This window comes from Salmo salar, chromosome 10, assembly GCF_965601325.2.
Source record: "Salmo salar chromosome 10, fSalSal1, whole genome shotgun sequence".
NCBI classification, from domain to species: Eukaryota; Metazoa; Chordata; class Actinopteri; order Salmoniformes; family Salmonidae; genus Salmo; species Salmo salar.
This window is the reverse complement of record NC_138300.1, coordinates 39,646,441-39,669,451: the sequence shown is the minus strand read 5'-3', so window position 1 is coordinate 39,669,451 and position 23,011 is coordinate 39,646,441. Positions and strand designations below refer to the sequence as shown.

The 23,011-nt window shown below is 41.9% G+C and overlaps 1 protein-coding gene across 7 annotated transcripts; it reads left to right on the top strand.

Moving 5' to 3' along the window:
• The first annotated feature begins 1,232 nt into the window (after nt 1-1,232).
• On the top strand, nt 1,233-21,830 carry b4galt6 (beta-1,4-galactosyltransferase 6). 7 transcript variants are annotated; one of them, XM_014123260.3, is made up of 9 exons: nt 1,233-1,830; nt 7,211-7,327; nt 7,673-7,786; nt 9,194-9,318; nt 9,549-9,665; nt 9,857-10,044; nt 10,843-10,965; nt 11,064-11,165; nt 13,200-14,057. In XM_014123260.3, the coding sequence occupies exons 1-9, from the start codon at nt 1,716-1,718 to the stop codon at nt 13,288-13,290; spliced, it is 1,092 nt and encodes a 363-aa protein (XP_013978735.2). In that variant the 5' UTR covers nt 1,233-1,715; the 3' UTR covers nt 13,291-14,057. The 7 variants fall into 7 exon arrangements, with proteins under 7 accessions (XP_013978735.2, XP_013978734.2, XP_082813127.1 ...); XM_014123259.3 differs by lacking the exon at nt 13,200-14,057 and adding an exon at nt 17,180-21,830 and having other exon boundaries at nt 1,236-1,830; XM_082957001.1 differs by lacking the exons at nt 1,233-1,830; nt 13,200-14,057 and adding exons at nt 6,636-6,752; nt 17,180-21,830.
• Nucleotides 21,831-23,011: the final 1,181 nt, after the last annotated feature.

Here is a 23,011-nt window from a genome sequence, read left to right as displayed (position 1 = left end):
ATTGTATTGAGGCTACAAAATACTCAATATTTGCACTTGGAGTATTGTTATATTCTCCTAAAAGAAGAATAGCACCTTCAGGGACAGCTCTAACAACAATTTGATACTCCTCAGGAGTGAATGTAACATTGTGTGTTCTCATAAATGCTGGATAATCATATAGTTGTCCATCATTATTTAGGTTAAACAATTATTGAATAATGTTGTTTTCAACCAGTTCTGGAAAAATAAGACTTGTTTTTGTATTTTGTCTTTATTATTCCAGATTGTATACCTATGTTGGGAAAAATTGGGTTTGTACATGAGTTCCAAGTTAGAAGTACTTGTTAATGAAAGTTTGCAAGCTTAATAGGGATTTTACCCATATCAAAGTTGCATTTTAGTAAGAATTCTAGACCACTGATCTGTTGGAATATGAAATTAGGGATGATATTCCAAATGTAACACTTATTTCTTAAATAGTTTTGTATCCATTTAATCTTAAATATTATATTAGAGGTTTTAAAATCCACCGCATTCAACCCTCCCTCACTTTGGATACTACATATTACCACTTTTCTTAAATAATTAGGTTTATTCCTCCATTTGAAGTTAAATAATTCAGTATCAACCATTGTAGTTACTGACAGAGGAACAGCCAAGGCAAGGGAGGTATAAACTAATCTGGACAGACCTTCAGATTTTGATAAAAGTACACGCCCAGATAAAAAAAGATCTCTTAATAACCAGGAGTTAAATCTCTTTCCAATTTTCTCTACAATAGGAGAGAAATTTAAGTTGGCCCTTTCTTTCTGATCTTTGCTAACTTTAATACCAAGATATGTGATCACATATTTTACAGGGATATTACATACTGAGTTTAAGTCACATCTTTTCAACGCAAATAATTCACATTTCCTAATATTCAGAGAGAAACCTGATACATGTGAGAATGCATTATTAATACACTCAATAGCTTTCCTGACTTCATTATGATCTTTCAAAAAATGGTGGTGTTGTCAGCCAATTGTGAACACCCCACATCTTGGACCTGTTGTACCACCTCTGAAATCACATAATCTTACAAATTAAGAAAAATATTCTTTAAGTATGCTCTACTATCTAAAATTGTCGATTTAGTATCTCGAAATGTTTAGATAGTATGTCGAGATACTATGTACGTTTACAGAAATCGTGACGGGAATGGGCTTCCGTGCAATCAGAATCGTCAGATATCACTGCTGATTTGGTTAAGTAGTTTGCCAAGTGTGAGTGTTTTGGAAACATAGTTGAGACTTATTTGTGTGTGGTGGGAGGCAGCGGTGCAGACCAGCTTCCACCCGATGGTCTTTTTTTAAACCTTCAACGCCGGGCGAGACATACATATCTAAACATGGACCAATATAACGAGTATTCCTAAGAAATGTGCCAGTATTAGTTATTTGTCTACCCATATCAGTAGCTAACGGTTTCACTATGCCCGATGGACAGTGTTCTTTGAAGCTTGGCAGTTCCTGATGCAGGCCTATTTTTTTCGATCTGGAAATTTCTTGACGGGAAACCAAGATTGGGCAGCTTGGCTAGCTATCCCAGTATTACCCTTTTCGCTGCATCCCCGACTCAAATGATGCGGGTTATGTCGTTGCATTGATTTTGCATGACCATATAATCTACTTTTAGCTTTTTTTTATTCAAACAGTATATTTTATGGGATTAGCGGTAAATCAGAAACAAATATGGTGAATTGGAGGCGGCTGCTGCGGGTATCGAACCGCTCCTTTTTGGCCTTAATTTTTTTCTTCTCCATGTCTACGACGTGTCTCTACTTCATATATGTTGCTCCTGGGATAGGTGAGTTCATTAGCTAGCTAAACACGATCAACTAATGTTATCTTATAGCTAACTACCCAACCTTGGCATCATCAGGGATGCTTTCCTGACAACTAGCTGGCTAACGTTACTAATTAGCTTGTTGCTAGCTAGGTGGATGGCTGGCTAGCTAACTAACGTTACTCAAATCAGAGTTAATTCATCGTGACTGTGTGGCCAATCGGACAAGCTAGCGATCAGTTTACAAACTATTAGGATTAGTTAGTGAACCGGTACCTTGTAGATCTAAGTTAACTAGCTAGTCATGTGGATGATTGCGTTATATGTTGCTACAATACTACCACGGATCTGTGCAAAACTGCTACAGTATCTAGCTAATTGTATTTTTTTATTATATATTTTTTTATTTCTTGCTGATGTGAAACATAAGGGGCATATCAACGTATGTTTCGAAAATCGGTTTGAAAGCGATGATTATTCACTTTTCTAAATGTTAAACAGCGTCGGGATTGTAGTTAACATGGAACCAAATATGGGCGAATGTAACGGTTGAAAACCCTAGCTACATACGGAGTAGGGTTTGTGAGAGCTATGTTGCTGCTTGCTTGCTAGCTAGCCAACTACCGTTAGCTACATTGTGATGCTAGCTAACTGGTTACTGTAGCAACATTGACTGAGAACTATCATGCGCTCCCGATTTTGCGACTTGTCTGCTTGCTCTGAAACAAGCCATCTAACAATGTAATAAGCTAGCTAGTTATCCTAACTAATTCATTTTCTTTCAGGGATTTCATAAAGGAACATTTAACTGATGGTTGACAGGGTCTGTTAGCTACCCATTGGCAACAAGCTCTTATAAACATCTGTCATGCTGTTGGGCCATGCCATGGTGGGAATATGGGGTTGTCCCCATTTACAAATCATTGACAGAGCCTGCAAGTTGATCCACATGACCAATCCTGCTAGCTAGCTGGTTTAGTAGCTAGGGTACATCTAAAATGATAGGTCTATATTTATTTCACATGAACAGAGAGTGAGCAAGGTAACCTAGAATAGGACCCATGTCTATACCATCAGTCAGCCAATGCTTACTAAGGTGGCAATAGACCAGCTGTTTCCAAGTAGGCTAACACTTGTCTTGAAAGTTATTTTGGAGTCGTTTGTTTCTTTGATCAGCAAATTCGTTGTCCCAGGGGCAAAATCTCTCTATAGCTATCAGTAGCTAAAATTACTTGGGCCTTTGTTTTCTGAAGCAACACAGGCTTTTGTTTACATATAGTTAACCAGCTGTTAAGCCTATGTCCATAGTCACACACTGTAACTAGGAATGGTACAGTGTTATGGCTACTGCTAAGCTGTAAGGATCACATTATGGACATAGTGCTGATATTATAACTACTGTTCTGCAGCACTGTTTTGACAAGGACAACAGACAGCCAGGAGACACTAACCTGGTCCCAGACTTGTCCGTGCTGTTAAAGTAACTGTTCAGTTAAAATCTCACTTAAAAGTTAATATTCTGTTAACTCATACCCAAATAATGTTGTTCACTCATACTATATTCATTTTTGTGGCCAAAGCATAAATTGGAGGGAGACAAAAACACTTAAAAACCCACCTCAAACTTGTACCTCAAACAGACTATATATATATTTTTAAAAGCTTGCTATTTCCTCATAGAGAAAGTCATAATCCTGAGGAAGATGATCTGGCCATTCAGCGGTCTACTTGCATTAATAGTTTTAATGACTGGTATATGTCCACATCATTCTGTTGTTGGGGTACACCGAAACCAGTCCAACACAGAAAATTTGCATTTTAACATACTTAATTACCATTTTTTGGTAGGAAAACTATTTCCCTCATATTGTAAATCATATAGGTCATATTTCATAGAAATCTGGAAACACTACATAAATGTTTAACAATGACCATAGGAGTTGGCAAGACTGCACAGAGTAATGCTCTGTTTGATATCACAGGAACTTCCCACTGACTGTCCCGCCGACATTTGCAATTTGGGCAACTCTGGCGTTTGTCACATTAGCTGAAACCTAACCCTTTTTCTCTTCAAAGACTCTCTCAAAGCAGTTGAGAGAGTAAAGTCAGCACTAAGAGATACATTTTTTTTTGAATAAATGGATCAATGTGTTTAGTTTGGATGGCAAAATAGAGATTCACCTGACTTTGTATAGCACATGTTAGGGGCCTACTGGTTAAAATGTTTTATTTTGAAACCGCAAATAGGGAGGGGACATTGTTTTTAGGCCTAAATGTCATGGGCGTGGTCCACTGACTAGTTCTGTGTGGCTGGGCTGGGGTGACCTGTCTAGGCATTGGTGGTGTTGTGGTGTGCTGTTCAGTCCCTGCAGGATTCTGTGATCGCAAAGTGCTTAGTAAAATGAACAATTCCCTGCATATTATGAGAGGGCTTGCAAGTTGGACCAATCACTGCACTATTTCTGCATAGAAGAGGCAAATCATTGCAATATTATCACATAAAATGGACCCATCACCGCAGTACAAAAAGGGGGCTCGCAATTTCAACCAATCTCAACCAACTTCTTCCCTCGTCAGTGCATTTTTGCAAAAAATGTATCGCATCTTGCCACGCAAAATGTCAGAATTGATGCAGCAAAATCAACTATTTCTCCCCTGCAAATATAACAAAAAATCCTGGAGTGACTGGCTGATGTGGTACTTGTCACCAAAGTTGTTAGCTCTCCCAGATGAGCACAGTGACACAACTGTCTGGATGGGGACAAAAACACATTTCAAACGTACAATACCGTTCAAAAGTTTGGGGTCACACAGAAATGTCCTTATTTTTCAAAGAAAAGCTAATTTTGTCAATTTTTTTAAATAACATCAAATTGATCAGGAATACAGTGTAGACATTGTTAATGTTGTAAATGACTATTGTAGCTGGAAACGGCTGATTTCTTTTTATGGAATATCTACGTAGGCGTACAGAGGCCCATTATCAGCAACCATCACTCCTGTCTTCCAATGGCACGTTGTGTTAGCTAATCCAAGTTGATCATTTTGAAAGGCTAATTGATCATTAGAAAACCCTTTTGCAATTATGTTAGCACAGCTGAAAACTGTTGTCCTGATTAAAGAAGCAATAAAACTGTCCTTTAGACTAGTTGAGCATCTGAAGCATCAGCTTTTGTAGGTTCGATTACAGGCTCAAAATGGCCAGAAACAAATCACTTTCTTCTGAAACTCCTCAGTCTATTCTTGTTATGAGAAATGAAGGCTATTCTATGTGAGAAATTGCCAAGAAACTGAAGATCTCGTACAACGCTGTACAATCTCGTACAGAACAGTGCAAACTGGCTCTAACCAGAATAGAAAGAGTGGGAGGCCCTGGTGCACAACTGAGCAAGAGGACAAGTACATTGTTTCTCTAACTAGACGCTTCACAAGTCCTCAACTGGCAGCTTCATTAAATAGTACCTGCAAAACACCAATCTCAACGTCAACAGTGAAGAGGCGACTCCAGGATGCTGGCCTCCGTTTTTTAATATTGGATGTTTCTGTTTGTTTATGTGCCGTGTGTCTCCAATGATTGGGACAGTTTGATTATGTAACGGGTCTGGATTATATAGTCAGTTGATCACAGTTCGTATTCTACAGTTAGCTACGGTCAGCAGCACAAAGAGCATGTTGCACACACACCCTCATCTGTGCTTCTACATTGCTTAAAAAATGTGATAATGCCCTAGTTATGATGGCACAGCACTGACCTTGATATGCAAATGTTTGTGGTTCAGACTCTGAGATAGGCATATTTCTATGGGTAGGTCAATGTGGTGTTCTGTATCTATGGGCCAGCCTGCACCATGAAATGAAATGGGTTGATGGTGTCCAATCTAATGATGGAATGATTGATGTTTTAATACTCTCTTGTTAAACCTGAGTCAGTCTTAGACCATCTCTAATAACAGTAACAAGGTTGATTTGCTTTATGCTGTTGGGCTATACTATAGGCTAGTCAGTGCTGCAGTCCTGGTTGAAGTCTTGTTACTTAGCCAGAAAAGGCGTCTGTGAATGTTTTAGTTGGCATTTCATTGTAATGGGCTCGTAGTGCTTGACCTGTCCTCTCGCCCCCCTCTGGTCGAAGAAAGTCTGGCTGCTTCTGATAAGACTCTGCTCAGAGGCATAATTCTCCTTTTACCGAAGTAGATACACTCACGTATACACACATTAATGCTTGCACACTGTACACATACACAGGGTGCTCACGCACACACTGCAGACCGAGAGGGAGTCATACTTCTGGAATCCATCATTCAACAACACTCATTGTTTGCCGTGGCAGGCTTGCATCCTTATAAAGATGAAGGAACTGAATTGCTATACAGGATCAAAAGGTCCTCTGTAATGGGTGATAAAGCAAGGCATGCAGGTGTGCTTAAATGCGGGGCTGGGAGAGCGTGGTGTCTCGGGGTGTGAGTTTGTGGTGATGCAATTTGTGTGTGTAATTGATGATGTGACTGTGTTTGTAATTGATGAAATGCTTGAGTGTGTAAACTGACAAGTCGTGTGTGTGTGTGTGTGTAACCTTAGCTGATGAGATGTGTCTGTGCACCCTGGCTGTTTTGCTGCAGTAGTGAATATTGGTAAATGATTCAGGGCCCTGCTGTTTGTCCGTAGTCGACCGTGAGACTGAGTCCCAAATGGCACCCAATTCTCTATATATCACACTACTTTTGACTGGGGACCATAGTGTGTAGTGCACACTATAGGGTGCTATTTAGGACGCAACTTGAGACGGGGAATTTCCTCTTATCGTGCCTCTTATCTTGCCCGTCGGCCCAGTGCATCTCATCGCTAGCTGCTGCTGGGAGTTAAACCGTGGCATTGGGCCGGTGACAGCGAAGGTTGTTCCTTTCTGGCCAAGAGGCTGAGGGAGAGAGAGCTCTAATGCTGATGACGTGAGTCCGCTAATTTACTGTCACTGCACTTAGGAGTCACTAGACTGGTACGCGAGGGGTGTGTAATAGATCCACTGAAAACATTTCTGACTTCACTCTTCCTCTCTGTCCCTCTCTCTTCCTCCCTGCACCTCTATTCCCCCTCCACCTCGTTGTCCTCCATCTCTCTTCCATCCTCTCTCGCTCTGTCCGTCCCTGCATTCCACCTCGTCTTTCTCCATCTCTCTCTCGCTCTGTCCCTGCACCTGCATTCCACCTCGTCTTTCTCCATCTCGCTCTGTCCCTGCATTCCACCTCGTCTTTCTCCATCTCGCTCTGTCCCTGCATTCCACCTCGTCTTTCTCCATCTCTCGCTCTGTCCCTGCACCTGTATTCCCCTTCTCTCCCCGTCTCCCTCTTGTTTCCTCTCTGCCCCGCTCCGTCTTCTTATCTCCTACCTCCATCTCCCCCTCTCTCAGCCAACACCTACTTCTTCATGGTGCAGGCCCAGGGTATCATGTTGAGGGATAACGTGAGGACTATTGGCCAGATGATCAGACTCTACACCAATAAGAACAGTACCCTCAACGGCACAGGTGAGTTCAATTGGAGACCCCCGTCCCACTGACCCGTCTGGCCAACCTCCTGTATTAGGAGGGTAGTAGGCTTGACAGTGCTTTAACCAACATGGGACGGTGGGCAGCCAGAAATCCCAAGAATGGCCTTCGCTCACAATCTAAAGGGAGTGAGAATTGCTATTTTCCTTCTGTTCTTGTGATTTTTGCCTGCACTTTGTCTCATGTTGGTTGAACCGCTGTCTAAACCCCCCCCCCCACTACCTATTAATCAGCACGATCCCTCTCTTAGCTACCTAAAAAGGGGAAGATGGGAAAAGTCCAAAGAAAAACATTTATTTACATGTCATTGTTTTGTTTCTGTAGATTACCCAGATGGCAGTAACTCCAGTGAATATATGGTCCAACCAACCACATACCTTCCTGAGAACTTCACATACGCCCAGAACCTCCCCTGCCCAGAACGCTTACCTTCTATGAGTAAGTAACCAGAACACTAACCTTCAAACATCAATTTGCCAACTAAGAGAATCTTACTGAGATCAGGTGATGATATTATGTAACAACTCTCATGAGATAAGCTAGTCTTTGGTGTGTCTTTGTGCCGCCTCTCTCTCTCTAGGCTGTTATCACGCTGGTTAGATCTAGATGGATGCTTTGGCAAAAGTTAAATGTTTTGCATTACCCATAATCCTCTCTGTGCTGTCAGTGAAGTCTGAAGACAAATGGGAGGACTGTTCTATGGCACACACACATTTTGTGTACCAAACATTAGGAACACCTGCTGTTTCAATGACAGACTGACCAGGTGAAAGCTTTGATCCTTTATTGGTGTCACCTGTTAAATCCACTTCAATCAGTGTAGATGAAGGGGAGGAGACGGTTAAATTATTTTAAGCCTTGAGACAATTGACATGGATTGTGTATGTGTGCCATTCAGAGGGTGAATGGGCAAGACAACATATTTAAGTACTTTTGAACGGGGTATGGTAGTAGGTGCCAGGTGCACCCGGTTTGTGTCAAGAACTGCAACACTGCTGTGTTTTTCACACTTAACAGTGTGTGTATCGATTGTGGCTGCTTTGCGTGATGTGTTGTCTCTACCTTCTTACCCTTTGTACTGTTGTCTGTGCTCAATAATGTTTGCTATGTTTTATGCTGCTACCATGTTGTTGCTACCATGCTATTTTGTCATGTGTTGCTGCCTTGCTATGTTGTCTTTTGTCTCTCTTTATGTAGTGTTGTCTCTCCTTTATGTAGTGTTGTCCTAAATGTATATAATTTTTTAAAATCCCAAACCCCTGTCCCTGCAGGAGACATTTTGGTAGGCCGTCATTGTAAATAAGATTTATTTTCTTAACTGACTTGCCTAGTTAAATAAAAAATCAAGAATGGTCCACCACCCAAAGGACATCCAGCCAAATTGACACAAATGTGGGAAGCATTGGAGTCAACTTGGGCCAGCATCCCTGTGAAATGCTTTTGACACCTTGTAGAGTCCATGCCCTGATGAATCGAGGCTGTTCTGAGGGCAAAAGGGGGTGCAACTCAATATCGAAATGTTTTGTACACAGTGTGTGTACACACTACCCTGTCAGTCTAGTGCTTCGGCCTCATAATATTATTTTTTTGTTCAATTTGACTTTAATCACATTTGGTTTGCGGTGACAGGGCTGGGTCTATTCCAGCTTTAGTCCAACCACTGTGTTCATGTCAATGCGTGATGTGTGTGTCTTCTACCCGCATGGTTTAAAAACCTGTGATTACTGCCAGTCTTCAGTTGAATATGTTAAGTGTTGTGCCTTCTTTGTAGTGTGTCCTTCCCCATAGCTGTGTATAGTAGTCATGTTTATGTTTGTTAAACAGGTCTGTGTTGTGTATTCTCAGAGGGTCCTATAGATGTGAATATGACTGAGATTCCTATGGAGGAGATTGATCTGAAGTTCTCTAAGTATCTGGATGTTCAGTTTGGTGGCCACTGGAAACCCAAGGACTGCAAACCACGCTGGAAGGTAGGACTGTGGACATGTAGGACTGTGGACATGTCAGTTATTTTACTACTTTTCTTATCTTTGTTGTCGATAAAGAAATTGAACTGTAGTCATATTTCTATACACTTGTCTTTATTTTATTATATTAGAAGCGTATCTTATGCTTCCTCTGAATTCAAAACACATGAGCTTATACATGCTGTGGTTATGTCTGACTGTCCCCGCTCTGACTGTCCCCGCTCATTGTGTAGGTAGCCATCCTGATCCCGTTCCGTAACCGCCACGAGCACCTTCCCATCCTTTTCCAGCACCTCACCCCCATACTGCAGAGACAGAGACTGCAGTTCGCATACTACGTCATCGAGCAGGTAACACCGTTTTCTGTTTGTCTGTAAACAAGATCTGTTGTTACTGCCCACATTTATTCTGTCATCCTATTTGGTCTCTTTGTTTTGTCAACTCTGCCACCCACTGGTGAGAAATATAGAATCTATGATGTAGACAGAGCCATGTTATTTAACGTGTCGTTCTCGCTCCTCCCTCTTTCCCTCTCCTACAGTCTGGGACGCAGCCCTTCAACAGAGCCATGTTGTTTAATGTGGGTTTCCTGGAGGCCATGAAGGATCTGGACTGGGACTGTCTGGTGTTCCACGATGTTGACCACATCCCAGAGAACGACCGTAACTACTACGGCTGTGGTCAGATGCCTCGCCACTTCGCAGCCAAACTGGACAAGTACATGTACCTGTAAGTCACTGAACACGCCCAGGACACACAGCAAGTCAAGTGACCTAGTTATGAACCTTGGCGTGTCAACAAGTCAATGTCCCAGGCACATCTTCCAAGAAACACTTAGAAAAGCAATTCAGTAGACCGCCTCCTCACTCAAGGGGAAAATAGGACCTCTGATCTTGTTTAGTGACTGAAGATGAGACCTGGAGAGTTGATGCTCTCCCATAACCAGACTATGGTTTCACTTCCTGTATGGGAGACATGTACTGAAGAGTCTCTTTATGTTCATTATTTCTTGTCATTATTGTTCAATATTTTACATGTTCCTTTTCTTTCTTTACAGACTTTTTATTTCTACAACAAAAGGAATTAATGAATGTTTTCATGATTTTCTGAGTTTTTAGTTCAATGTGAGAATAATTTGGGAATAAACCGCTTCATTTAAACAGACTGTAAAACACGGGCTTGAAGGCTAAATCATGTTGTCATTGGCTCTTACAAGGTCCTGAAGTAAGGCTTAATTTATGAACAGATTTTCCACTCTGGTTATGTGTGCGTCTCTTCTAAATTTGATGGCTGTATTGTACATAGTCTGACAACATAATTGTGTGTTGTAACACAGCCAGACTTGTCCTTTGTTGCTTGGTGCTTACCTTTGATACCGACTGGTAAGGTTTCTCACTTTTTCCTTTCTTGTTTTGTTTAACACTCACTCTCTCCCCAGGCAGGGCTTGGCTATGTAGTTGTCTGTCCTCTGTCCGTGTTTGGTTACAGGTGTGTATGTGTAACGGTGTCTGTGTGTGTTTTGCACAGACTACCGTACAGTGAGTTCTTCGGGGGCGTGAGTGGACTTACAGTGGAGCAGTTCCGCAAGATCAACGGCTTTCCCAATGCATTCTGGGGCTGGGGAGGAGAGGACGATGACCTCTGGAACAGGTTAGTGAGTTTGTCAGTTGGCTGTGTGTTTGAGAGAGACACATGTATTATCTAATTGGGTAACTTAGTGAAAGACTCTGTCCCCCTCTCTCCCCCAGAGTGCGCTATGCTGGTCTGAACGTCACGAGGCCGGAGGGAGAGATGGGTAAATACAAGTCCATCCCACACCACCACCGAGGAGAAGTGCAGTTCCTCGGCAGGTCAGTAACACGCGCACACACACGCATTAGCAGTGCGTCACCATGTCAAAGAATGTTTACCTAACATTACCGTAAACGTCAAATTAGCTTTGCTCTTTCAATACACCTTTGCTCTGGTCATTGTTACTCGCTACTTGAATGCAGCTATTTCCTCATCTATTACTCCCCATTGAGCAGGTTGTCCAGCGCCCTCTGCAGGCAGGGATGTGTCGCTGCATTTTAATCTAGTTTTATTGGTGTTCCCTCTTAAATTTGTTCTCGTCATTTTAACAATAACTTTAATGTTATTGTACTCATGGAACATTCAACCGTGTGACATCTTTCTGACTATCACAGTTCTGTAGTCCTGCTAGCCTTGGTGTACACAGAGAGATATGATCAATAGAATAGGAGTTGCTTTGCTTCCAAGGTTTGTGTAGGTGTTTGCTCTGCCAGCTTTGAGTTATTTAACCTTCCGTTCATTGGCTGAGTCCCTTTTGCCCTGTTGAGTCATGTCTCTTTACTCAAGTCAACCAGGTCTCATCCTCATACAGCCCACAGAGTAACTCTGCCCTAGAGGACTGATCCTCATACAGCCCCCAGAGTAACTCTGCCCTAGAGGACTGATCCTCATACAGCCCCCAGAGTAACTCTGCCCTAGAGGACTGATCCTCATACAGCCCCCAGAGTAACTCTGCCCTAGAGGACTGATCCTCATACAGCCCCCAGAGTAACTCTGCCTTAGAGGACTGATCCTCATACAGCCCCCAGAGTAACTCTGCCCTAGAGGACTGATCCTCATACAGCCCCCAGAGTAACTCTGCCCTAGAGGACTGATCCTCATACAGCCCCCAGAGTAACTCTGCCCTAGAGGACTGATCCTCATACAGCCCCCAGAGTAACTCTGCCCTAGAGGACTGATCCTCATACAGCCCCCAGAGTAACTCTGCCCTAGAGGACTGATCCTCATACAGCCCCCAGAGTAACTCTGCCCTAGAGGACTGATCCTCATACAGCCCCCAGAGTAACTCTGCCCTAGAGGACTGATCCTCATACAGCCCCCAGAGTAACTCTGCCCTAGAGGACTGATCCTCATACAGCCCCCAGAGTAACTCTGCCCTAGAGGACTGATCCTCATACAGCCCCCAGAGTAACTCTGCCCTAGAGGACTGATCCTCATACAGCCCCCAGAGTAACTCTGCCCTAGAGGACTGATCCTCATACAGCCCCCAGAGTAACTCTGCCCTAGAGGACTGATCCTCATACAGCCCCCAGAGTAACTCTGCCCTAGAGGACTGATCCTCATACAGCCCCCAGAGTAACTCTGCCCTAGAGGACTGATCCTCATACAGCCCCCAGAGTAACTCTGCCCTAGAGGACTGATCCTCATACAGCCCCCAGAGTAACTCTGCCCTAGAGGACTGATCCTCATACAGCCCCCAGAGTAACTCTGCCCTAGAGGACTGATCCTCATACAGCCCCCAGAGTAACTCTGCCCTAGAGGACTGATCCTCATACAGCCCCCAGAGTAACTCTGCCCTAGAGGACTGAGGGCTATGAAGGCAACCCCTTAGCATGTAGAGGGTTCAGATACAGAGAGGGATGGAGGGAGGGACAGCGTTTAGTTTATTTAGGTTCCCATTAGCTGTTGCACATACAGCAGATACTCCCTGTTCCTGGGGTTCAGAGGAGGGGAGAGAGTTTCTCTCTTGGGGTTAGGGTTTTCTTTCTGCAACTAGAGCACAAGCTGCTCCAGATAGCTTTAATGCTAATGAATCAGCTTACACTAAGGATCCTCCTGGTGTCGTTATGCTTGTGGGTACAGTGCATTCAAAGTATTCAGACCCCTTGACTATTTCCATATTTTATGTTTCAGCCTTATTCTAAAATTACATTTACATAAGTATTCAGACCTTTTACTCAGTACTTTGTTAAAGCACCTTTGGCAGCGATCACAACCTCGAGTCTTCTAGGTTATGACGCTAAAAGCTTGGCACACCTGTATTTGGAGTTTCTACCATTTTGTTCTCTGAAGTTCCTCTCATGCACTGTCAGGTTGGATGGGGAGTGTCACTGTACAGCTACTTTCAGGTCTCTCCAGAGATGTTCGATTGGGATCAAGTCTGGGCTCCGGCTGGGCAACTGAAGAACATTCAGAGAGTTGTCCCGAAGCCGCTCCTGCATTGTCTTGGCTGTGTGCTTAGGGTCATTGTCCTGTTGAAGGTGAACCTTCGCCCCAGTCTGAGGTCCTGACCTCTCTGGAGCAGGTTTTCATCAAGGATCTCTGTACTTTGCTCCATTCATCTTTCCCTCAATCCTGGCTAGTCCAAATAAGTCAAATCAAATGCTAAAGATAACTAAGGATTCCCCTGATGTCATTATGCTAATGCTAGCTAAGGATCCCCCTGATGTCATTATGCTAGCTAAGGATCCCTGTGGTGTCATTATGTTAATGATAACTACGGATTCCCCTGATGTCATTATGCTAATGCTAGCTAAGGATCCCCCTGGTGTCATTATGCTAGCTAAGGATCCCTGTGGTGTCATTATGTTAATGATAACTACGGATTCCCCTGATGTCATTATGCTAATGCTAGCTAAGGATCCCCCTGGTGTCATTATGCTAGCTAAGGATCCCTGTGGTGTCATTATGTTAATGATAACTAAGGATTCCCCTGGTGTCATTATGTTAATGATAACTAAGGATTCCCCTGGGTTCATTATGCTAATGCTAGCTAAGGATCCCTGTGGTGTAATTATGTTAATGATAACTAAGGATCCCCCTGGTGTCATTATGCTAGCTAAGGATTCCTGTGGTGTGTAATTGATTTGGTGTCAATACTAAGTGCTAAAGTAGTTTTTATGGAAATTATTCAACCATTTATGTTGAATATAATAAACTACATTCATCAATCTGACTCCAATATTATGTGAATAAATGCAACTGGCTGTGCGTCTCTGAAGGAATCTAGTCAAGGTAGCGAGCCTTACATCACCTCTCAGTATGACTATAATGAACATGTTTAACTTGTCCGTTATACAATTATTAAGAGACTATGTACAAATGGCTAATCCTGGTGACCAATGTTCTAGCATTAATTTGAGCCAAGCAGATCAGAGACGTCAAGGTGGTATCCAAGCATGTGTAGCGTAAATCAGTGGTTCACAACCAGGGGTACTAGGACCCCTGGGGGTACTTGTCCTATTCATGCGGGGTACTTGAGAAGGCTCATGAGACCGTAGGCCTACTGGTAAAATGCACATTAGGGGGTACTTCAGGGATACTCCGGGCAGAGCAAAATTCAGTTGGTGGTACAGTAAATAAAGGTTGGGAATCACTGGTGTAGATAACTACCTCTAGACCTACAAACATTTTAAGTGTATAGTCAATCAAATAATTACTCCATAAACAAGGAATACATTTCAATTCAACTAATAATTATGACTAATACATTCTGACACTCAAACAATTAGTGTACATGAAATGCATGATACATTAGACTACTCAGAGTAAATTACCATCACCAGTAGGTTAAGACTTAGTGCCCTCAAAGTATTCAAACCCCTTCACTTTTCATGCATTTTGTTACAGCCTGAATTTAAAAAAATTGTCACTGGCCTACACACAATTCACCTATGTCAAAGTGGAATTATGTTTTTAGATATTTTTACAAATAAACGAAAAGCTGAAATGTCTTGAGTCAATAGGTATTCAACCCCTTTTGTTATGACAACACTATTTTGTGCAATAAGTGTTTAAGATGAATTTTGAATGACCATCTTATCTCTGTACCCCACACATACAATTATATGTAAGGTCCCTCAGTCTAGCAGTGAATTTCAAACACAAAGACCAGAGGTTTTCCAAAGGGCACCTATTGGTAGATGGTTAAAAATAAAAAAGCAGACATTGAATATCCCTTTGAGCATGGTGAAGTTCTTAGTTACACTGGATGGTGTATCAATGCCACTACAAAGCTACAGGCGTCCTTCCTAACTCTGCCAGAAAGGAAGGAAACCGCTAAGGGATTTCACCTTGAGGCTAATGGGGACTTTAAAACAGAGAGTTTAATGGCTGTGATGGGAGAACTGAGGATGGATCAATAACATTGTAGTTACTCCACAATACTAACCTGATTGACATAGTGTAAAGAAGGAAACTTGTACAGAACAAAAATATTCCAAGGCACTAACGTGATGTATTGTCAACCTTCTTGCCCTTTGTGTTTGTACCCGTTTTGTGCTGCTACCATGTTGTATTGCTACCATGCTGTGTTGTCATGTGTTGCTGCCGTGCTATGTTGTTGTCTTAGGTCTCTCTTTATGTAGTGTTGTCTCTCTTGTCGTGATGTGTGTCTTGTCCTATATATTTTTTTATCCCAGCTCCCAACCCTGCAGGAGACCTTTTGGTAGGCTGTCATTGTAAATAAGAATTTGTTCTTAACTGACTTGCGTAGTTAAATAAAAAGTAATACTGCAAAATAATGTAGCAAAGCAATTCACTTTTTGTCCTGAATACAAAGTTGTATGTTTGGGGCAAATCCAATACAACACATTACTGAGTATCACTCACCATTATTTTCAAACCTAGGGGTCGCTGCATCATGTTAATGTAGCTAAGCACAGGCAAAATCCTAGAGGAAAACCTGGTTCAGTCTGCTTTCCAACAGACACTGGGAGATGACTTCACCTTTCAGCAGGATAATAACCTAAAAACAAGGCCAAATCTACACTGGAGTTGCTTACCAAGGAGACCGTGAATGTTCCTGAGTGGCCAAGTTAGTTTTGACTTAAATCTGCTTGAAAATCTATGGCAAGACCTGTCTAGCAATTATTAACAACCTATTTGGCAGACCTTGAAGAATTTTTAAAATAATAATGGGTAAATGTTGTACAATACAGGTGTGGAAAGCTCTTAGAGACATACCCAGAAAAACTCACAGCTGTAATCGCTGCCAAAGGTGCTTCTACTAAGTATTGACTTGGGTATGAATACTTATGTAAATTAGATTTCTGTGTTTGCATTTTCAATCAATTTGCAAAAATGTCAAAACAGGTGTTCACTTTGTCATTATGGGGTATTGTGTGAGGATGAAACATATTTAATCAATTTTGAATTCGGGCTGTAACACAATGTGGAATACGTCGAGGGTTATGAATACTTTCTGAAGGCACTGTAACGTGGTTACACATGTCTTCAGTTCAGAATCATCTCTAAGAGTGAACTGTGTGTAATACACACAGGAGCTTGCTAGCAACTTCTCAAAGTATGAAAAAATTCACTGTCTTTTTTAAACCAAATTCAAGCAGAAACTTGAATTAACATTTCTTAAAAACAAAAGACAGGAAAACACACCCAGATTCTAATCAACTCAATTTAAATGATAGGAGCGCACCCCTGTGTTGCTCCCTCTTTCAACTGTCCGCTGTCCGACAAACAAATCTGTACCACTTACAGTACAATAAAACATATCAAAATTCGTAGCTCTTTATTAACTCTTGAAACAGTCCAAACATTACAATTTAATTCACACTAACATTAATTTCCTCAAGTTTTCATCAGTCTTCACACTAACGTGTCCGTGCTCCCAGGGATCTGTGGGAACATCTCTTCTCCATGAATACCACAGATAAGGTGTGTTTGACCCCTGTGACAGCTCACAAATGGTTAGCCATCCAAACACAATGTCATAAATCGTGATGGAGTCATCACGCTGGACCTCAGGGCCTGCAAATCACCAGTCACAAGTATATCACCTTCTCTCATTTTTCCACTACACGAACTAGACCAATCCTCTCCTTTCACTGTGACTCCAAGTATAAATCATACTGTAACGGCTAGCTTCACCTCCTCTCCTCTCTTTCCCTATGTCTGCACCTGAAATGGAACCCTATTCCTTACGTAGTGAACTACTTTTGTTCAGGGCCCCTAGGGAATATGTATTTATAGCTAGGGAATAGGGTGCCGTTTTGTGACTGTCAGTATGAATGTTAACCGCTAGCTAATCCTCCCCCTCCCTGTCCTCTCTCTCCAGGTACAAGTTACTGAGGTATTCCAAAGAGAGGCAGCACCTGGATGGACTGAACAACCTCAACTACACCCCTGAGATCTCCTTGAGCTCCCTGTACAAGAACATCACCGTGGACCTCCACCCTGACCTGGCCCCCATTACAGACTACTGAACTCTGACCAACTGTCCCTGACCTCGTCACACCCCCTCACACTCCAACTGGGACCCCAAAGCAGGGCAGAGGGGGGCTGGGGGTGTGGTGGGAGGCACACCGTGTAATGCTGCCAAGAAACCTTACTCTGAAGAAAATGTCCAACTAAAATATGAAAGCGGAAGGGGCATATAGGGTCTGTTTAATCAAACAATTGTGTGTTTTGTGAGGATTGTGGATGTTGAGATGGGGGGGGTGTGTGTGTGTGTGTGTGTGTGTGTGTGTGTGTGTGTCTCTGCATGTCAATGTGTCCATGCTGGCTTTAGCTATTAAGCTACTTAACATCAACATGTCATAATTCAGTATGAGGAGGGAGAGGCAGTGTTGTTTTCACATCAGATGTTTACTGCAAAGCCTTAAAGTGTCAGGCTCAGCCTCAGAACCATGGCTCTCTGGTTGCCTCCCAAACCACACCCTATTTCCTATATATAGTGCCCAGGGTCCTTAGTGCTCTGGTCAAAAGTAGTGCACTTTATAGGGAAAAAGGTGCCATTTGGGACTTTGCCTTTATCTCACAGCTCAGCACAGTTTTCACTTTTAACGTCTCAGTACCATCACCTTGCAAGCCAACAGACATTTTGTGTCTTCACTTTATATCATTTTTACACTGTTCGTTTAAAAAAAAAATGAAACATATTTCTTAGAGGACAGGCGCTAAGTGAAGGTGACTTACTTGTGTATTTGTGATGTACATTTTCTGATATGGTCAAATGTTTTTTTTCTTTTTTAAATCTTTTTTTCCTTTTTTTAACGGACGTTTTAAAGCACTATCCTGTTTCTCTGTGTCACATGAGTGTTTTGCTGTTCCTTTGCTGCACTGCTGACACGCATGATGCACAGAGCATGTATGTAAATACTTGACTCTTAAAGCTCGAGCATAGAACACGTATGTAAATATTCAGCCTTTTAAATGCTCAGAGCCTGTTATTATTCCAGTGGATTTGAATTTTGTTTTGGCAGCTACCTTCCTGAGGACTTACCTGGTTCTTCCATTTAAATGGGAAGATGTTCTAACAATAGATGGCTTAAAAAAGAAAAAATATATCAATCTCTTAGGCTGACATTCTTTTGCATGCCTTAATTTATTTTATTACAAGATGTTTTTTTCTTTTAATTGTAATTTATATCATTTTGAGATGTCTATATTTTGTTCCAGTTTAGCCTTTTGTGTCTTTTTATCCCTCGAGGTGCACTGTGTGGAAAGACTAACTGACGTTATGAAGTGTGCTCCTGTACAGAAAGACGGGTCAGAGGACTACAGTAGCTCTGGTTCAGGGTGTTATGTCAGGCTTGCTGAGCCTTCAACAGCAAGCCACCCGCAACAACCTGGAGCAGAGCTTAAGACTGCAGATTCTAAAGCTGGATGTCATTTTTCCTCTGGTATTTGTAGTCTGTTATTATGGAGGAGTTTATACAGTGCGGACAGTGTTTGGTACAGGATTATGTTTCAGACGTGTGTGTGTGTGTGGCTCATGTATTAGGTAACTGGACCATGTGTTTGAGCATATGTTAGGTGTCTTTAATGAGTGTGAGCTTGCAGATTGGGCAGGGTGTGTGTTTGTGTGTCTGAACCAATTATTTATATATATACTAGATGACTGACGACAGGCGCTGTTTTGAAGCCACCGCCCCTCCATCTTGGCACTCCCCCTACATCGCAAAAATGTTTTTTTGAAGCTGTAGAAAGGCATTAATGTTTAGCTCACAATTTAAAAGTATACATTAAGTGTGTAATAGAATAAACATAGAAATAATTTGTTTTCCTTAAAGTATACTTTATTGAAGTTGTAATGCTACTGTCCCCGTTACAACAACAAAAATACTTGTCATTTTGTCCTTGAACCATTTAATTGAAATGTTGTAGAATTTCATTCGTTCCTATGGAGGACTGCTTCTTCTGTGGAGTGCCAATATTGCTGACCGGTGTCTTCAAAGCCTCTTACTAGCCAATAGCATTCGCAATCCAGGGTTTGTATACAGTATTGGTCTGAACTGTGGTGTGTTCCTAATAAGCTTGCAAGGTATTGAGAGGGGCCAGAATGAGAGAACAGCAGCTAATGCAAACAGCTAACCCTGTTCTTGAATGGCACAGACTGCAACTTGGGCCATAAAGACTTGAAATTCTTACAATTTTTAGCACTACTAAGATTAGCAAGGACAAATGTAGGAGGTATTTAATTTTTTACCTGTTAGTGTTTTTTTCTTGTACATAGTTTTCTCATACACTTCATATTTATGCGTAGATTTACTTTTATCTGTGTTTTTCTAGTGATTTGTTCATTTGTCAAATGTACTTCTCAAGTAGAACTGCTCTATCTAAACAGCCCAGGTTTTCTCCATCACAGTACTGCAAGAATGCAGGAGAATGAGTGTGTGTGAATCAAACTGTGATATTCCTGTCCTGTTCCAACCATGGGGTTTGTTGGAAATGGCACCCTGTGTCCTATAGTGCACTACTTTTGACTGGACTCCTATGCGTCCTGGTAAAAAGAAGTAAACTATACGGGGAGTAGGGTGTCATTTGGGATGCAGCCTTGCTCTCTCCGTCCTGTCACTCTTGTAGTGCTGGGGAGGAACAGTCATTTTTGCTCATAAGCTAAAGTGGCTAACAAAGCACCAGGCTAAAGTCTGTGTTTGGTTTGGCTCAGATGTGGCTACAACGGTCACATAAGACCTCAATGGTGTATTTCTGACCAATCAGATGAGGTGAGACAGAATATAAAAAGACATGGTAGTAATGACATTCTTTTGGAGGTGGTCAACTGTGCCAAAGTTCCACTTCTGATACCCATCATCATTCTACCTACCTCTCTTCTGCACTTATCTCTACTCGTCTTTCCTTCTTTCCCCTTTTCATTCTCCTCCCATGAGATCCTCTATGGTGTCTCAGTAACTCGTCAGTGTTGAGAGAAACCTGACAGACTTAGTGTTGATCATAGGGATCAGGGTTGAGGTATTACGGGCCATATATCTATGACATACTGTATACAACGTATAGCTCTGGGTATTCGGGGTATAGGTCAGTGTTGGGGGCTTCTCTTGTGCTATGCCTTATGCTCCGTAACAGATTTTTGCATAGGTGGATAAATGCTCTTGTTGTTTTTATACGTTGCGGAAGATGTGAGCAGTCTAGTTGTCGTCCCTCTTGAGGGCATTATGAGTTACTGTAGCAGAGACACTGAGTCGGTGGCTTCTTTCTCTGGATCCCGTCATCTTACTTGCTACAAAGGATCTGCTTCTTTTTATCTAATCCTGTTTATATTGTCTCTTTCACTCTGTTCAGGGAACAGTTTGAAGAGATTAATTATGGAAAGCATCCATCACTGGAGCTGGTCTAGGATCAGTATTCTGGCTGTGTCCCAAATGGCCACACCCTCTGTTGTACATATTTATTGTTATTGCCTCTGAGGGGAGTGGGGGGAGGGAAGGGTATGTTAGGGGGCTGCCGGGCAGTGTGCTGGCTACACCTGGTCACAAGTGGTTTGGTTTACACCCCCAGCCTACCTGTGAGGAGGGCAATGACTCCCCTCACCCTTCCTACTGCCTCTCTATTGTTTTTGTTTTTTTCAAATGACTATATTCACCACTACACAATTAGTAATGTGGACTATTACATTTTTGCAGTATTCATATTTGTGCCTTTTTTTATTTTTCTCTCGGTTTTCACTTTGCATTCTTGGTTGAAAGATACAGTAAAGGTTTGGATTGTTTTTGAACTGAAGTTAGAGTGCACTTTTTCTTTTTTCTAAATCAATTTTTTTTTAAATTCAGATTAAGACGCACGATACATTTCCATGACAATGGGCTGAGTAGGTGTGTATCAATGTTTGTCCGTAATCAATTTTTCTGCTGTTCAATCAGAGGTCTGGCTGCTTGGACCATGTACAATCCTCTTGAATCCTCAGCTCTCCGGTCTCCTCAATATGCTCTGCTCTGTTTGAACAAAGAGTCATAACTGGAGCCAGAGGGCAGACTCTCGCGTTACTACCGTCTGCCAGGAAGTGCAGGATGACGCAGAGGAAGTAGTGACTTTTTTTAATTGCAGTCTGTCGGATTAGTGTCATCTGGTCTACAAATCATAAATTCTCATTTGAGGTCAGGCATATTCATTTCGACTTTGTGGGTTTGTAATATTTAGATTGTTCGGAGAATAAATTTGTGAAAATATAAAGACCTTAATTCGTTGTAGCGCCTACTCATGCGCCACACACCTTCTCGCAGTTCTGTCTTGTTCTGAAATTTCGTTGCCTATAATCATGTGCTATAATTCCCCCCCCCCCCCCAGACATCAGACAACTTTTTACATGGTGAAGCTGACCGGTTAGCCATCTTGTCAATCTTCCACAATCTTTGGTATAACAGCCAGTAAAAGAGTACTAGAGTTGAACTGTTAGACTTTGTAAAGTTTTTCTTTTTGTCAACAAAAGATGAATAAACAACTTCATTGCCAGGTTCTGGGAAACACCTCTGAAGTCTTCGATTTTTTTGAATGTGTTATTTTTCTGCATCTTCGACCACTGGTTCTTATGCTGTGTTTAAAACCAAGTGGGAATGTGGTAATTACCAGTTGGATGCATTCATGTGCTTTGAACTCATTGAGAAACGCCGAATGGCTAATGGCCAACAAGCTGCGTAATCCATTAACTAAAATTACAACGATCATACTTTTAAACAAATTAGTGTTTAAAAAACCATGTTAATAGAAAGCTTTTTATAAATGTTTTGTTGCATTTAACTGCATTTCCTTAGTAGATGATGTCAGAGGGCAGCATGTGGGAGAAGTCGGAGCTCAGATGATAGACGAGTTTCCCAGTAGTAATTACCAGTTGGAGGTGTGATAAAATCCTTAATTTTTTATCCCGTTTGTATGTAGTAAATACCACCTTCTCACTTGGTTATGAACTCAGCATTATCATTAGGTTGTCAAAAGGCCAAAACAGAAAGCGATGTCATACATAGAGAAATAACTGTGTGTAAGACAATACATGCAGTTGAAGTCGGAAGTTTAGCCAAATACATTTAAACTCCGTTTTTCACAATTCCTGACATTTAATCCTAGTAAAAATTCCCTGTTTTAGGTCAGTTAGGATCACCACTTTATTTTAAGAATGTGAAATGTCTGAATAATATAATTATTTCAGCTTTTTATTTCTTTCATCACATTCCCAGTGGGTCAGAAGTTTACATACACTCAATTAGTATTTGGTAGCATTGCCTTTAAATTGTTTAACTTGGGTCAAACGTTTCGGGTAGCCTTCCACAAGCTTCCCACAATAAGTTGGGTGAATTTTGGCCCATTCCCCCTGACAAAGCTGGTGTAACCGAGTCAGGTTTGTAGGCCTCCTTGCTTGCACAGGCTTTTTCAGTTCTGCCCACAAATGTTCTATGGGATTGAGGTCAGGGCTTTGTGATGGCCACTCCAATACCTTGACTTTGTTGTCCTAAAGCCATTTTGCCACAACTTGGAAGTATGCTTGGGGTCATTGTCCATTTGGAAGACCCATTTGCAACCAAGCATTAACTTCCTGACTGATGTCTTGAGATGTTGCTTCAATATATCCATATAATTTTCCTCCCTCATGATGCCATCTATTTTGTGAAGTGCACCAGTCCCTCCTGTAGCAAAGCACCCCCACAACATGATG